General features: G+C 38.3%; 1 protein-coding gene across 3 annotated transcripts in view; it reads right to left on the bottom strand.

Moving 5' to 3' along the window:
- The window catches only part of LOC134612390 (uncharacterized), a 66344-nt gene extending 58472 nt beyond the window's left edge, over positions 1 to 7872 (bottom strand). For 2 of the 3 annotated variants that reach the window (XM_063456737.1, XM_063456739.1), the window contains exon 1: positions 5806 to 5902. In XM_063456737.1, the coding sequence (XP_063312807.1) occupies positions 5806 to 5860 (55 nt within the window). In that variant the 5' untranslated portion in view covers positions 5861 to 5902. Of the gene's footprint in view, positions 1 to 5805; positions 5903 to 7795 lie in introns of those variants that run through there. The other variant, XM_063456738.1, reaches the window with a different exon arrangement.
- Positions 7873 to 16230: the final 8358 nt, after the last annotated feature.

Raw genomic sequence — 16230 nt, 5'->3', positions numbered from 1 at the left:
TGTATTTTGATATAAATATATATATATTAATATCAAAAAACAGTTATAATAAAATGACATATATATACATATATAATTTTTTTAATATTTTACAATTATTTTTACATTTTTTAAATTTATCTTTAATTAATTATTATTTATTTTTATAATATATATATACACATAATATATATGTATAGTTATTATATATATATATATGTATATATATATATATACACACACATGCATGTGTAATTTTACTCTAAGTGCATTTTTATATTCATATATGTAAATATTAATAAAAAATACACATAGTATGACTTTGTATACAAGATATATATGTTGGAAGGCCATTTGGCCTGAATTTGTGGGAGGAGTTATGACCCTTTATAAACCCTACCCCCCTACTTACCTTTGCCATTCAAGCTGTTTTGACTGTCACCATAGTTACCTGCATTTCCGGTCAGCTATTCCCGCCAAATCCTGCATCAAGCAAACAGTCTCCCTCCAGCAGCACCTACCGGCTGCCCCGCATTTTTCCCTACTCTTGACCTGGCTGTCGAGCTTCCGGTCACGAGACCGGCACGCAAACGTAAGCATCAACGTGGGAAATAGCGGTCGGCTATTTCCGACGTTCGGGCCTAAAAACGCAGAGATTGGCTACCTAGATATATTACTTACCCATTTGTGTAAATCCGCCGTTCGTGTACTTCTGCGTTCGGGCGTTTTTTTAGCCGACCGCAGAGTACACACGCTTTTCGTTCTTTCTTTCGTTAAAATTTTACCGAACGCTTATACTCACCTTACGTTCGACTGTTTCTCACTTTCGTTAGACGAAACACATACAAGCGGCACTAGCATTTTGTTTCATTAAATCTAACACATGCGGTCCTATTATATTCCTCTTGCACGTTCGTTAGCCGAACGCATGAGGTTCTATGCATTTTAATTTTCATATTTAAGTATGTTCCTCTATGTATTATTTTATATCATATGTTCACGGTTCTACCTACGTTTTACCTTACTCTAAATGGCATTATTTCGCCACTCATTGTCACATATAATTATGTATTTATTCCCAGGGGTATTCTCTTAAAGTAACAGTTATCCCCTTTACGGTTTGGTTTTTCCTCTCTCAAAGGGCTGAGCCCCATCAAACCTCTTAAATTTATCAAGCTCCACGCTCACTTTTCAGTAGCTCTAATTTCCAAATCTTTGTTTATATTGAAATACTATACTCAGGTTCCTTATTCTTACTTAATGAAAATGTTTTAGGTTGTACTACTCTATCTTCAAGAAGACTCCAGGAGGTGGTTCCAGTATCCTGTGTCACGGTATCAGTTAAAATAAGGTTAAAACTATTCACGTTTCTCCTGAGGCCTCATTTCAGCCTCCACGGCCTTTTTTACAATAACCTCCCAAAGTGGGCTCAAAACTTTAAACACACCTGGTTAAAGATGCCTCAGTCTCCATGTTACTATTATAGTAAGTGTTAATTCTGTTTTAATTTCTACATATCATTACTTAGACCTGCACCATTGCACAGATTCACTACACCTTCAACGACCATCAGGTTACCTGGTTCCCGACGTTTCAGTAGCAGGTATTCTTAAATCTTACTCACTACAATTACGTCCTTCTAAGGCCTCACTTCGCCTTCATATCTGTCACAAAATACTGCTCAGTTGTGGGATCCCAGGGGCTTGTCTCAAAAATTAGGACCAACGTTCAGGTCCCTCTGATTACACAGGTGTTTATGATACAGTTTTACTATTACACACCATTCCATACGTTCTACATTTTTACACTTGTCTTACCAATGGCACGCCTCAGGCCTACTAGCATCTTTCTTACCCCTAGGTTCCTGGACTGGACCTGTTCTTCACAGTATATATAGACATATATATTAAAGTCGCCCTGAGCATTATCCAAATATACAGAACAAACACTCAAGGTCAGTATCTACATACATTATATACTTCCTTCAAGAGACAACCCCCATCAGGGTAGAGAACTGGCTTTCAGGGTCAGGTGCTGACCCTAGCTTCCTCCAATAATACTGCGGTCTGCATGGTCTACACCCCTACCTCATACATGGAGGTTCAGCCCCACGACCAAATCATAGCTAGCCACCTCGCTCGCTCTTCTTTTGGGCTTCAGTCAGGGCTTCCCATGTCACGGCCACATGTTTTTGAATCTCTTACAGTCACCGAGAGGCCGACATCCTGCCACCTCGTTCTGGTGGCCACAAAACCCCCTCGGCCCAAATCATAGGTAGAGCCTCTCACTGCAACTTGGCAATAGCAGGGCCTCACCTGTCACTTGGTTCTAATTATAATTCTTCGCTTTGGCATTAGCTAGCAGGCCAGTTCTCCGGAGGTCTCATCCCACCTCCACTATACCCTACTTATCCATATCATTATTCCTTTCAGGATGTCTCAAAAACCAATCATCGATCCCCCCATCAGACGATATACCCAGCACGCCAGCCAGGCCTGGGTCTCCGGTGGAATCCCTCACTCCTTCTACACCCAGATCCCTAAGATATTGGACCATTCCAAAAATATCGGCTGAGCTCAGGCTCAGGGGAATCCCCTTTCCATCCACCACCAGAAAAGCGGAACTTTATAAACAGCTGATGACTCAGGCCAACGACCCAAGGCCCGGCACGAGTTCACAAGGGCCTCCAGTTGGCTACTCTGATTCCACCCAGGAAACTCTGGCGGCTATACTGGCCAATCTGCAATCCATTAACAGCAGGTTGCTGAAGGTGGAATCAGCCATAGCCACTCCAGGTGACTTAACAGCCCCAGCAGTCCCTACACCGGTATCCTCGACCGCTCTGACTGCCATTCCCCTCATATCCCTTCCCCCACCCACCAGTTTAAACTTGCAATAAAGTGTGTTTACTTTGAATTCCTTTTTGCCCTCTTTTTACAGGCCTACTCATACGTTGGTTTCGGCACACCTCAACCAACTTAACTTCTCCTCTACATTCCATTAACCTAATAGAGATTCCGAGCACAAGTTGGAAGGACATTTGGCCTGAATTTGTTGGAGGAGTTATGACCCTTTATAAACCCTACCCCCTACTTACCTTTGCCGTTCAAGCTGTTTTGACCCCACCCACCTACACCCTCCTTTACACATTTCTCTTTGTGGGCCCTCGTACGTTGGTTTCGGCACACCTCAACCAACTTTGCTTCTCCTCTACATTCCATTAACATAATAGAGATTCTGAGCACAGATATATATACACTGCGTGCAGAATTATTAGGCAAATGAGTATTTTGACCACATCATCCTCTTTATGCATGTTGTCTTACTCCAAGCTGTATAGGCTCGAAAGCCTACTACCAATTAAGCATATTAGGTGATGTGCATCTCTGTAATGAGAAGGGGTGTGGTCTAATGACATCAACACCCTATATCAGGTGTGCATAATTATTAGGCAACCTCCTTTCCTTTGGCAAAATGGGTCAAAAGAAGGACTTGACAGGCTCAGAAAAGTTAAAAATAGTGAGATATCTTGCAGAGGGATGCAGCACTCTTAAAATTGCAAAGCTTCTGAAGCGTGATCATCGAACAATAAAGCGTTTCATTCAAAATAGTCAACAGGGTCGCAAGAAGCGTGTGGAAAAACCAAGGCGCAAAATTACTGCCCATGAACTGAGAAAAGTCAAGCGTGCAGCTGCCAAGATGCCACTTGCCACAAGTTTGGCCATATTTCAGAGCTGCAACATCACTGGAGTGCCCGAAAGCACAAGGTGTGCAATACTCAGAGACATGGCCAAGGTAAGAAAGGCTGAAAGACGACCACCACTGAACAAGACACACAAGCTGAAACGTCAAGACTGGGCCAAGAAATATCTCAAGACTGATTTTTCTAAGGTTTTATGGACTGATGAAATGAGAGTGAGTCTTGATGGGCCAGATGGATGGATTGGTAAAGGGCAGAGAGCTCCAGTCCGACTCAGACGCCAGCAAGGTGGAGGTGGAGTACTGGTTTGGGCTGGTATCATCAAAGATGAGCTTGTGGGGCCTTTTCGGGTTGAGGATGGAGTCAAGCTCAACTCCCAGTTTCTGGAAGACACCTTCTTCAAGCAGTGGTACAGGAAGAAGTCTGCATCCTTCAAGAAAAACATGATTTTCATGCAGGACAATGCTCCATCACATGCGTCCAAGTATTCCACAGCGTGGCTGGCAAGAAAGGGTATAAAAGAAGTAAATCTAATGACATGGCCTCCTTGTTCACCTGATCTGAACCCCATTGAGAACCTGTGGTCCATCATCAAATGTGAGATTTACAAGGAGGGAAAACAGTACACCTCTCTGAACAGTGTCTGGGAGGCTGTGGTTGCTGCTGCACGCAATGTTGATGGTGAACAGATCAAAACACTGACAGAATCCATGGATGGCAGGCTTTTGAGTGTCCTTGCAAAGAAAGGTGGCTATATTGGTCATTGATTTGTTTTTGTTATGTTTTTGAATGTCAGAAATGTATATTTGTGAATGTTGAGATGTTATATTGGTTTCACTGGTAAAAATAAATAATTGAAATGGGTATATATTTGTTTTTTGTTAAGTTGCCTAATAATTATGCACAGTAATAGTCACCTGCACACACAGATATCCCCCTAAAATAGCTATAACTAAAAACAAACTAAAAACTACTTCCAAAAATATTCAGCTTTGATATTAATTAGTTTTTTGGGTTCATTGAGAACATGGTTGTTGTTCAATAATAAAATTAATCCTCAAAAATACAACTTGCCTAATAATTCTGCACTCCCTGTATATATATATATATATATATATATATATATATATATATATATATATATTTTAATTTGTTAACTTTTTTATTTATTTATTTTACTTTTTTCACCAGCAGGGGGACTGCCTGTCAGTTCAGGTAGCCCCCCTGCTGGCAGCACTATGGACACCAATTGCGGCCATGTGACCGCTCCTTGAGAGTGATCACATTGCCCCTGGGGGTCCTAATTTGCAGAGTGGGGAGTGTCTGGGCTGTCAGACAGTCTCCCCATAGAAGAAGAACTCTGATCGCCGGTGAAGGAACGGCGGCGATTGGGTAAGTACATATGGAGACATAGGTAGGCAAGGGGTTAATTTTTTTATTTGTATTTTATCTGTTAAAATTTATTTTCTCTTCACTGAGTGCCTCGACCCCTCGAGGCACTCAGCACAGGCGGTGAGGGGGGGGGGGAATATTGCACGATGCCTCGACATCGAGGCATTACTGCAATACCATCAGAGCAGCTGGAAACGATAATGATCGCTTCCAGCGCTCTAATTCGCCGCGGACGTATCAGGTCCTTAATGACCGTTTTTTGTCAGACGTACCTGATACTTCCTAGGTCCTTATGGGGTTAAACATAAGACGACTCTTTGTTGAAAGTGTTTAGGAAGACTGTGTAAGTCACATGCAGGGAGGTGTGAGTAAGGCTGTAAAAAAAATATTTTCATTCCTAAATGGCAGTAAATTGAGCAGTGAGGCTGCAGGGGCATGATCTATACACCAAAACTGCTTCATTAAGCTTAAGTTGTTTTGGTGACTATACTGGCCCTTTTAATTTACAATCATCAGAGCGCTCACGACGATAGCAAGTTTAGTGAATAACTGTGTATACATATTTAAAAAATAAAACGTATAATCTTGTTTCCAAGAGTAACCAGCATATTACTATTTTATCGGATTGAACTAAAACATTATTAATTCATCTGTTATTTATCTCACTTGCTGAGTTCCTAATATCACTCTTGCAATGTCTGTTTTATAATGTTTGTTTATGTCATGGTACTTACAGTCATCGCTGTCAGAACTTCTTTTGCTCTTGTTTTTCCTTCTTTTTCTGCTCATTTCTATGTTGCAGGATTCTCGCCAATACGTCTAATGTAATTGTTTGAAAGAAACAATAATTATTATGCGAAATCATGTGCAGGCACTTCACAGCTTTCCTACCTGAGAAAGATATATCCGTTTTTATCACCTGTTTATTAGCTACACTATAATTATAAGCCTGATTGGGAAAAAAAAGAAAACTGGCATCTTTTCTAACAAGCAGGTAAAAATGAAAGGGTGAAATCATAGCTCCAAATACAAACTACACCCTCATCGCCCTATCTATCATCTGCTCATAGCAAAAGAATAATAATTGAAAATCACTTTTCTAAAGGACAAATATTCTATTTTAATAAAATGAACTTCATGTGAACCTGTCACTTTAACAACTAACAGCTCTGAAGTTCATTATATATTTGTTTTTTGGAACGGTTACATTTTTTTAACTTACCTGAAGCCGCTTGCTCCAGTGCCATCATTCTCGAAGGTCTGTGCATATTACAGTACCATAACACCCATCCTCCAGTACTGTCCCTGTCTGCTGGGATTGGCACAGTTTGCTGACAATTTTCAAAGCAGGGACAAACTCAATGCTGATGCTAACACGCTGTCTTTATTGCCAGCAGTTTGGCATTAGCGTGTCCAATACTCCCCCAGCAAGTATGTAGAATGCCTGCTGGGGAGTAGCAGTGTGACAGGGAGTAAGAGAACTTTTGTCAACTTATTGACTTCCTTGTCATTCAATCCATTGGCATTGCACCTTGTGTGCCAGCAGATCACAGGTCTAGTCCTGAGCATTTGCTTAATTGGTGAGCTAGATTCCAACATTAAATGGACGGACGGACAGACAGACAGACGGAATTTGATGCTCTTTAAAATGAATCTACCTTCTGTGTGACAGATACACTTTACGTTTAAGAATTACAGTGTAGTTTTAATTAATTTAGAATGAATAAAATGCTTTACTAAATAGTTTACCCTATATACAAGTAGAAACTAATTTTCCTCTTAAAAAACATTTTAGAATAATCACACACTTCAGGTAGACATTTCAAAAGCATGACTGACTTTATTTATAAAGGTATGTGCAGGGAGGGGTTTTGTCTGCCATATATATAAAAGTATTTTAATTTTTAACATTTTTAGTGCTATGAGTGTACTTTAAGGGGAATCTGGTATCTAAACGTAAAATGTTAGCAGTTAAAATTAACATGTGTATTTATATATTTTGCAAGAATTGATATTAGGCCCTACCTTGCTAAAACAAAATTAAAATAAATAATAATTAAAAATAAAACTATTACTCTTTCTATAATCCAGGTCTGGGGCAGACTTCGCTAAGCAGCTTGATGACCTCAGGTCGAATCCAATATTTGTCATGCCGTGCTCTGCCAATACAACACTTCTCATAAAGAAGCAGAAAAACCAATGCTCCAAAGATCCCACTAAACTCTAAGACCTTCAAAAAGGAAAGGTCCTAACTAAGAGTTGTCTCCAGCGGCTGGCTATTTGAAATCCACCAAATGTATTTGTTTCCAGACAAATGTAAACATTGCGGTTTCTTAAAAATGGCAATGTTTTGCATTATCACACCTGCTCCTATACTAAAATTAGCCTATCGAACTCTCTGAGGAGATTACTGCAGTTATGTGTATAATAATATTTTTAATAATACCAAATAATTAATTCATTACCCAATTAATAATAATAATAATAATAATAATAATAATAACAATAATAATAATAATAATAATAATAATAATGTAATTGAACGTGAAAATGTGTTTCACACATAACGTTCAGTGTTGTGGTTCATGATAACCCAAGAGCCCTCAAAGTTTATGTTCCAAAAAGATATGTTTCAGCACTCTATGAATATATTAAATACGTATTTTGTCATTATTCTGGATTGAATCGAGTAGTATAGTAAATAAAATAATACAAATGACTCACCTGGAATGTTTGGTTTCTTGAAGAAATTGCTAAAGAACAGAATCTTTTTATGAAGACAAAGGTAAATCAGGTGTCTCGTTCAGCGTCCAGACTTGTTCTGCTCAATTCATTGCTATTTTAGTCACATAAGCCCAGAATCTGCTTATCCCCTTTAATCCCCGGTAGTATCAAGATGCACTCCTTTGTTTTAATCAGCCTAGATACTATTATTAGATGTTTCGTTTATATGTACATGTCAAGAGCATTCCACAAATGAAAACGAAATCACAACACACAAAAAGCACATATAAGCAAATATTTAACTCAGTGAGGGACAGCACACGAACCCCACACACGCAATGGTGTAAATTTAAATGATGGGGTGAGTCAATTGACCTCTCCGTAAAAAAATCAAACCCTGTTTATTTTACTTTATGAAAAACATAATTTTTATGACATTTTCTTATTATACAATGATTTATAAACTAAAGATGAAAATACTGGCAGCAAAATGGGTTGTCCAAGACTCTATGATTAAGTCCATTCCGCTTTACAAAAATATAAGAGGATGGACTTGTGTTTCCCTTCGAAGGAACTGTAAGTTTATGGAGAATCTTCAAGACAGTTTTGTTTTGTTTTGTTAAACTGAATGCTTGTACAAAGTATTTTTTCACTATTACCTTATTTTTCACTATTACTTTAGAGAGATGTGTGCATACATTTGATAAGGAAGCATTTTTCCAAATTGAGTGGAGTGACTAAAATGGCAGACGTATGGTGCAGCATTCTTCAAAACTCTTGTTTTTATGCAACACCTATAAAGATTTAGACAATCAGCCCCCTGGTTTGGGAGGAGTACTGATAATGCAGGTATACCTGGCCAATCAAGGTAAACTTTTTGTTGTCAGAGTGGACTTGCACAGCGGGGTAAGAGCTAGTGTAATGAATGACTTTGGAACCAATACTTTCCTTTATGCCCAGTTCTGTATTCCCATTGGTTTAAATCTAGGTATAGATTTATAGATTTAGGATCACATGCAGACATATAATAATCTGTAGAAGAGTTACTTGACTTATGGTCGGAGTCTCTGGTTATTCGTAGAATCAGGAAAGAAACTCTTTATAGCCTTCAAGTGTCACGTTATGCAGATTAGGTAGGTTGTACCAGGCTGGTAACGTAAAGGAGGCTGGTAACAAAGCAGGTCTGTAGCGTAATTACTGTGGGAACAAAATTTAATAAAAATGCATAAAGTTCTGAAATTAAGGTTTTGATCCTGACATTACCTAACAGCTCCAGTAAATGCTATGACTCAGCTTTGGTAGTGTATCCACTGGTAATGCAGGATATACTGCTCTAGTATATGGTTACTATAGGATATTCTATCTATCTAGTCCTCTGGCAATAGTCTTATTAGTAACTTCTCTCTAGAGGACAATGAATAGCAATATACCTGTGAGACCTTAAGGAAGAGAGAGACCAGCTTCTTCTTGGCAACTCAAAGAACTCGGTTTATTGTAGAACCTGCCATCATATATAGATCACAGCACACAGTAAAACATATTGTACACATATTTACACCAATGGGAATACAGAACTGGACTCGGCAAACAGAGCTTAAAGGAAAGTATTGGTTCCAAAGTCATTCATTACACTAGCTCAGGAATAGGCAACCTTCGGCACGCCAGATGTTGTGGACTACATCCCCTATAATGCTCTTACACACATAATGCTGGCAATGCATCATCGGAGGTGTAGTCCAAAACATCTGCAGTGCCGAAGGTTGCCTATGCCTGCCCTAGCTCTTCCCCCGCTGGGCAAGTCCACTCTGACAACAAAAGTTTACTTTGATTGGCCAGGTAAGTATCTGGACTCACTGTCCCTTCAGAGCAATCTCTGATTACATTAACACAGCCCTTTGATGTAGTAGATAACATGTAATTACAAGTGTAGCAGATGGTCACTTACAATATCGAATTGAACTTAATTAACTTACAAAATACATTGCAAACGGTATCTCATAGCATCCATTTTTTAGCCTGACAAAGTGGCGCTGCCAACTTGCGGCTTGTGCAAAACAAATCAGGGGGATCAGGCCATCCATTACACAGGGGTAGCCTCTACTACTTCAAATCTTTCACGCAATGTTTATAATTCATTGCATCCTTTGGCACAGAAGTCCAAGTCATATATGAAGGATATAGAGAACAGTAGAAAATATTAATTGGGAGAAAAATTTGTTTTTAGTGACATGTAACGTCACATCAATGTATAACTCCATTAAACCTGATAAAAGCAGATTTTTTTTTTTGCAGACTACTGGTACATCAATAGGGGGCCAAATGGTACCCCGCTATACCACTTTGTTTATGGTAGATTGAGAAAATTCCTGTGTATGGCAAAAGCATGGTTGGGTTGCAGATCTGGTCCTTTATAAATGCTATATAGTTATACCCTATTTGTTTTTTTGAGAGGTCAAGAATCTGAACTTTTAAATGTTTTTTATTGTCCATTCATTCCAATTCCACAGGTATTTCTTTAAATTACAAATATAGTTTTGAAGAGTTTTTAGATTTGGAATTGTTTGTTGAGAATCAGACTATTAAATCTAAGACTTTGTTTCTAAGTGATTTATGTCAGCAGTTTTATTTTTACTTCTATTTGTCACTATGTACCGTGGCTGAATAATGTACCTTATGGGCAATCGAAAGTCATAATTGGACAGATTTAAAGTTTTTTCTTAGGGCAAAGCTAGGTGATTAGAGAGAATGAAAAAATAACTTTATTTAGGTGAATCCTTTATGAGAGTGGAGATTGAAGATAGAGGTCGACTTTTTTTTAGTATTGAAGAATAAAAATAATCAGAAAGGGATTGAGCCATACACATTTCCATTGATGTTTGATTATAAGTCTGATAGTATTAAATTAATCATCAAAATGCATAAGACTTTTTTTTTTTTGATCGAAGATCCTATTTTGACCTCTGCTATTCCTAAGCATTCTTAGAGAGATTTTAGAGGGGACTCTAATTTAAAGAGACACAATAGGCACCCTGGCCACTTCACCTCATTGAAATGGTGTGGGTCCAGTGTCCCTGTTCCCTTAACCCTGCAATCTAAGAGGTTGTAATTTTTGAGAAACAGCATTGTTTACATCGCAGTGTTAAGACTGCCTGTAGTGGCTCTCTACCAGAATCCACTGAAAATGCTTCCTGAAGTTTCACGGAGAAATTACGCTGGATTTCCCCACACTTCGCATGAGGACATCCAGTTTGTTGAAAACCCCCAAAGAAAAACACTAGGCTCCCCTATTGGCTGATTTTGGAGGAAGAGCTCGGCCAATCGCCGAGGGACATTGTTGCTGGAATCAGGTAAGGGGGCAGAGGGTTCCTATAGTGTTATAAATATACCTTTGTATTCCTAACACTATAGTGTTTCTTTAAGATACACGTTAGTTGTTTTATACCCCATACAGCAGCCATGTTTTAGAATAGAATAATGGCTCTTTTGAATGTGCCAATTATTGCAAATGAAAAGTGGGTAATTCCTCCATACATAATAATTTATTCCTTCCCTTTTATTAAATTATTTTTAAAATTCTCAATAGACACAAAATCGCCTAAATGGTAACAATCTATTCTTCCAATAGTTTATATATACACTTTTCTAGAATCTGTTACCATTTAGGCGATTTTGTGTCTATTGAATATTTTTTAAATAATATAATAAAAGTGAAGTTTCAGCCTATAGAAATCTCAAAATCCTTCAACAAAACCCCACATTGCACTCCAACTTTGCTTTGTGTTGACAATCTTCATATTTAGGGTTACCGCCTTGAGGAGTGTATAGATCAAGCTAATTTTTTGTTTTTTTCCATACATTTATTCCTTCCGGTCAACTCGACAGTGACCAAGAAAACCTGCAATATCAGAGTTGTCATTGCTTGTCATTCTAAATGTGTAAAATATCTGATATGTGGGTCAATCTAACAGGAGCCTCAAAGTCTGTTTGAGGGAACATGTGATTAGAAATACGAGAGACATTATCCTCCAACTGTGCCCAAGTTCATTGGGGGATCCAAATACTTAAAATGTTTTAGTTATTCAATTTAATTTTACTATAAGTATTTTTTCCTATTAATTTATAGTGCTGCAAGTTTGAAAATAATTCACACCCAGAATATGCATTTTCCAGTAGTGCTGCTTCTGTAAAGACCAAATATATGGTTTCTTAAGATCACCTTATATCTTAGCAAACCAATACGGAGATTTAGTTACACCAAATGGCCATACGGTGTTAAGACCATCCCTTCGACAATGCAAGATGTAATGGACCAGTGCAAAATTAATGGAAACCAAGAAATGTGGAACCAGAAAGACTCTGCCAAACATCCCAGACAATGTTGGCTAAACCATGCAACCTGACTACAATGACACTGTTTTGTGCAACACTATCAACCTCGCAGTTGTGTGCACTGACTTGATATGCTGTTTAAATGTTCTGGTTTTTTTTTTTGCCTGTACTGGTGTTTTGTTGTATACCATTTCCCCCACATTGTCATGGTCTATATGTTGTCTTATGCTACTCACCATGAGTTGAATATGGAGTTGCTACAGACCAGTCCTTGTGTAAAAATAATGTAGAGTGGAAATAACCACAGTGGGGCATGTACCAAAACTAGATAGCCCAAATACCGTTGCTTGTTTGTTTTTCAGTGAGTAAGATAGGTGAGTAAGTTAGTTCCCTGTTATTTGGGCCACCATTTCTTCTTTAGAGAAACTCTTTTCAGGGTTGGGGCAATGCACCTAGTGAGCATGGTCAGAAAATGATAACAGAAATGACTGGGTATGAAGGGGACAACACCTGTCATGAAGAAAGATTAGACAGAAGGGACAATAATTGTCAGTCCAGTGACCTTACCCTGAGATGGTCCAGAAATACAACAGAAGTTTCTTGGTGGCAGAAGATAAAAGATGGACAACATAGCAGGACAAGTCTGCATCACAAGCGAAGGGCCAGTCCTCCTGTTTCCATTATAAGTGTTAGCTTAACTTTAGCTTAAATAAGCAGTTTTGTTGTATAGATCATGCTCCTGTAGTCTCACTGCTATATTATCTACAATTTAGGAGCTAAATCTCCTTTGTGTCTGTTTATACAGTCCCAGCCACACCTCCCCTAGCTTTAACTCATGCAGCCTCCCTAAACACTTTCTGAATACATTTTTATTTTTACAGCATAGTGTGTTTACTTTAGAAATGTGGCTAAGCGGCATAAAGAAAGTTAAATAGCAGATAATTGAGCAGTGGGACTACAGTGGCAAGATCTACACACCAAATCATTTAATTAAGCTACAGTTGTTTTGGTACTTAGGGTGTCCTTTAAAACAGGAATTGGGAACTGAAAATGTAAGTTCATATTTTAGACCTTATAGTTATGTTTCCAGTTTTGGACAACCATTTACAATTCTGTGAAGGTGCTCTTCATTGAAGGGACACTATAGGCACCCAGACCACTCTAGCTCATTGAAGTGGTCTGTGTTCAGTGTCCCTGTCCCACTTGGTTCTGCAATGTAAAACATTGCAGTTTTTGAGAAATTACAATGTAAAGTACTGTGACAGCTTCTAGTGGCTGTCTAACAGACAGCCACTAGAGGCACTTCTGGGAGTTTACTGGACTATGAGTCTCCTAAATGACGCTGGACGTACTCACTCTCTGCATGAGGACATTCAGTGCCAATGCTTTCCTATGGGGAAGACCTAACACGCTCACAGTGCAAAAATTCCCCCCTTCGGATGTTTCATTTTTAACTGAAATATTCTACATGAAATGGTTGTTAATGGATTATTTACATTTCCCTGAACACTGCAGACTGTGTCTGTGCCCACAGATAAACACTCCAATAGGATTAGTAGGGTTATTACCTAAGAGGGATTTTTGTAAAAGCCACAGTGGACTTAGTTGCTGCTATCAGTTACAAAGATCTGCATTTTCTGAGTACAGATGCAGCAATTAGGACTAAAATAATGATATGTTGCAGTAAATGTATTCATCTCTTATGTTTATTTTTAAATTAGATCAAACACAGAGATCAATGTTTTCAATGGCAATCTTTCATTTCAAGGAGAAGATTAATTAGTGCCTTTCTACAAATCTGAATAGAAAATGTTAATGAATACATAAAATAATTATTAATATGAAGAAGGCAAAAAAATTTATTCTCAAATATAGGATCATGATACTTCATAGTCAATATACATGTCTGGGTTACTGGAGTTACTCTTTATGATTTGTGCACCTCAAATAATATGTACACAATAACCAGTGCTAACCTGACACAATTTGAGAAAAACATATCAATTAATTCCAAAAAAAGTCAAACAAACAGGGTATATCATGGTGGCTGTATATTGAAGTACAACAAAGAATTGCATAAAGGTCTCTTGCGTTAAATCATTGTTTTATTAATAATTGACCCCCATACATACAGTCATGGGTAAAAGAAAGACCACCCTCTAAGAATTCTATGGTTTTACATATCAGGACATAATAACAATCATCTGTTCCTTAGCAGGTCTTAAAATTAGATAAAAGCAACCTCAGATGAACAATAACACATGACATACTAAATACTATGTACAACTTCTTTATAATTTACAGGGTATCTGGATAGTTATATTCACTTTTCTGGTTTTTGACATGTTTGTTTAATAGTGTTTTTTGTTGTTGTTGTTTTTTAACCCTTCCCCCAACATTTGTCTATTGGCAGTTTGCAACACGTCTGTTGTAAAGTATATTGCGGTTATATCATAACAGTCACTGTAGATATCTCTTATAAGAGAAGCAATACATAGTATTTTGTTTCTTGTTTGATGCGCAGGATGCTGTTATGAAGAAGCAGAATGTGATCTCTCGGAGGGATTCATTTTTTCAGTAGATGTTTGTGTACAGAACTATGGGTTCCATTGCTCCATCTCTTTAATATACAGCGGATGACAGTGTTAAATTAATGATTCCCATAGACAGTCGTTGTCTTATTCTGCTGAGTCCCAGAATGCAGACTGATTATGATCTGAAGAGGAAACGACAGACAGGCAGGTGGGGAGCTGAAAGAAGAATTCTGAGTGTAAGTAGTATAGATTTGTTTTTACAGGTAATGGGGGAGTAGTTAGGACCTGGAGCACACCTAGCCCCTGAGGGGGAGTGTCAAGGGACCTTGATTTTGGTAGGTGCATACTACTGGCATGCCCACCCCCCTTTCACTTAATATCCCCCCAGAGGATGTAATCTTGGTGTCTGGGGAACACCCAAATTAATTTTGAGCCCCCACTTGTAGGTGCAGAGTTAGACAGTGGCATGTACTTCCCCATAATAAAAATTTAACCCCACCCAATGGGCAAAGGAGAGGCTTATATGGAGTACCTTTGCCAGCCCATCCCCCCTCTATTTAATGGCCAGATTCCAATAGCTCTTCATTCACTTGTTTTTTTTAGCCCCAGAACTGCTAGGGCCAGGTGTCAAACTCTACACCCAAACAACATTCATGCTTATCACTTCCCAGTGCATTTCGGCTGTTTTTGCTTAGCAGTACTCTGACCTTTTCATATGCTAACTGACAATTAGCAGTCAAGAGTCAATTATCTACCAAGGGTCATATAGCCGAAAACAATACTGATCATAATCGAATAATCGTGCCTGCTAAACATACTCAGAAAGATGAGAGTATACTCGTAGGAAGAAGCCAAAACATCACTAATGTACCTTAACGCATTTGTGGAAACTGTGGAAATCTGCTATATTAATTTATAGACAATTTGAAGATGTCTTTGAAACAAATAAACTGTGACCATATGTCAGACATACAAGAAGAGATAAAAATATTTGTATAAACTCCTTAACATAGATTGGTGTTTGAATCTGTGAGGAGAGAGGGGAGGTGTAATCAACCTGCCCGTTCCTGCAGTCACGCCTAACATCTGCCCTTCGATACTTTGATCCAGCTTGGAATTCTGGGAAGCCTTGGAAACTTGCAATGGCACAATGGGTATAAAAGCTATGACATATAAATGAGCCATGTGCTCATGTGCGAGTTATCAGTTCCCCTACCTGTATTCCCCCAGGACAGAAGATACAATTACTGCACTAGCAAAGCGAGTAACTGGGATTTTCTGTTAATGTATCATTTTTATTTTTAAGTGTTTGTTGGTGTAAATCATTTATCATCTTTTTATGAATGCACTGTAACAATGTTTGTTCATTAAACATTTTTTATTAAGTTCTGCCTTTGCTTGGTAAAATAAAATCATGCCAATAGTATTTTTGACTACACAGACATTTTGATGTATTGTGTGTTGTGGGTTGTGTTGTGATACATTGAGTGTTGTGATAAATTGTGTGTTGTATGTAGCCGACTGGTTGTTTCAGATTTGCTTAGAATGATCGAATTTTGAGCAGATTTGGCT

Source organism: Pelobates fuscus, chromosome 5, assembly GCF_036172605.1.
Source record: "Pelobates fuscus isolate aPelFus1 chromosome 5, aPelFus1.pri, whole genome shotgun sequence".
Classification (NCBI taxonomy): domain Eukaryota; kingdom Metazoa; phylum Chordata; class Amphibia; order Anura; family Pelobatidae; genus Pelobates; species Pelobates fuscus.
The sequence above is the reverse complement of the archived record's forward strand: the minus strand, read 5'-3'. Positions and strand labels throughout refer to the sequence as shown.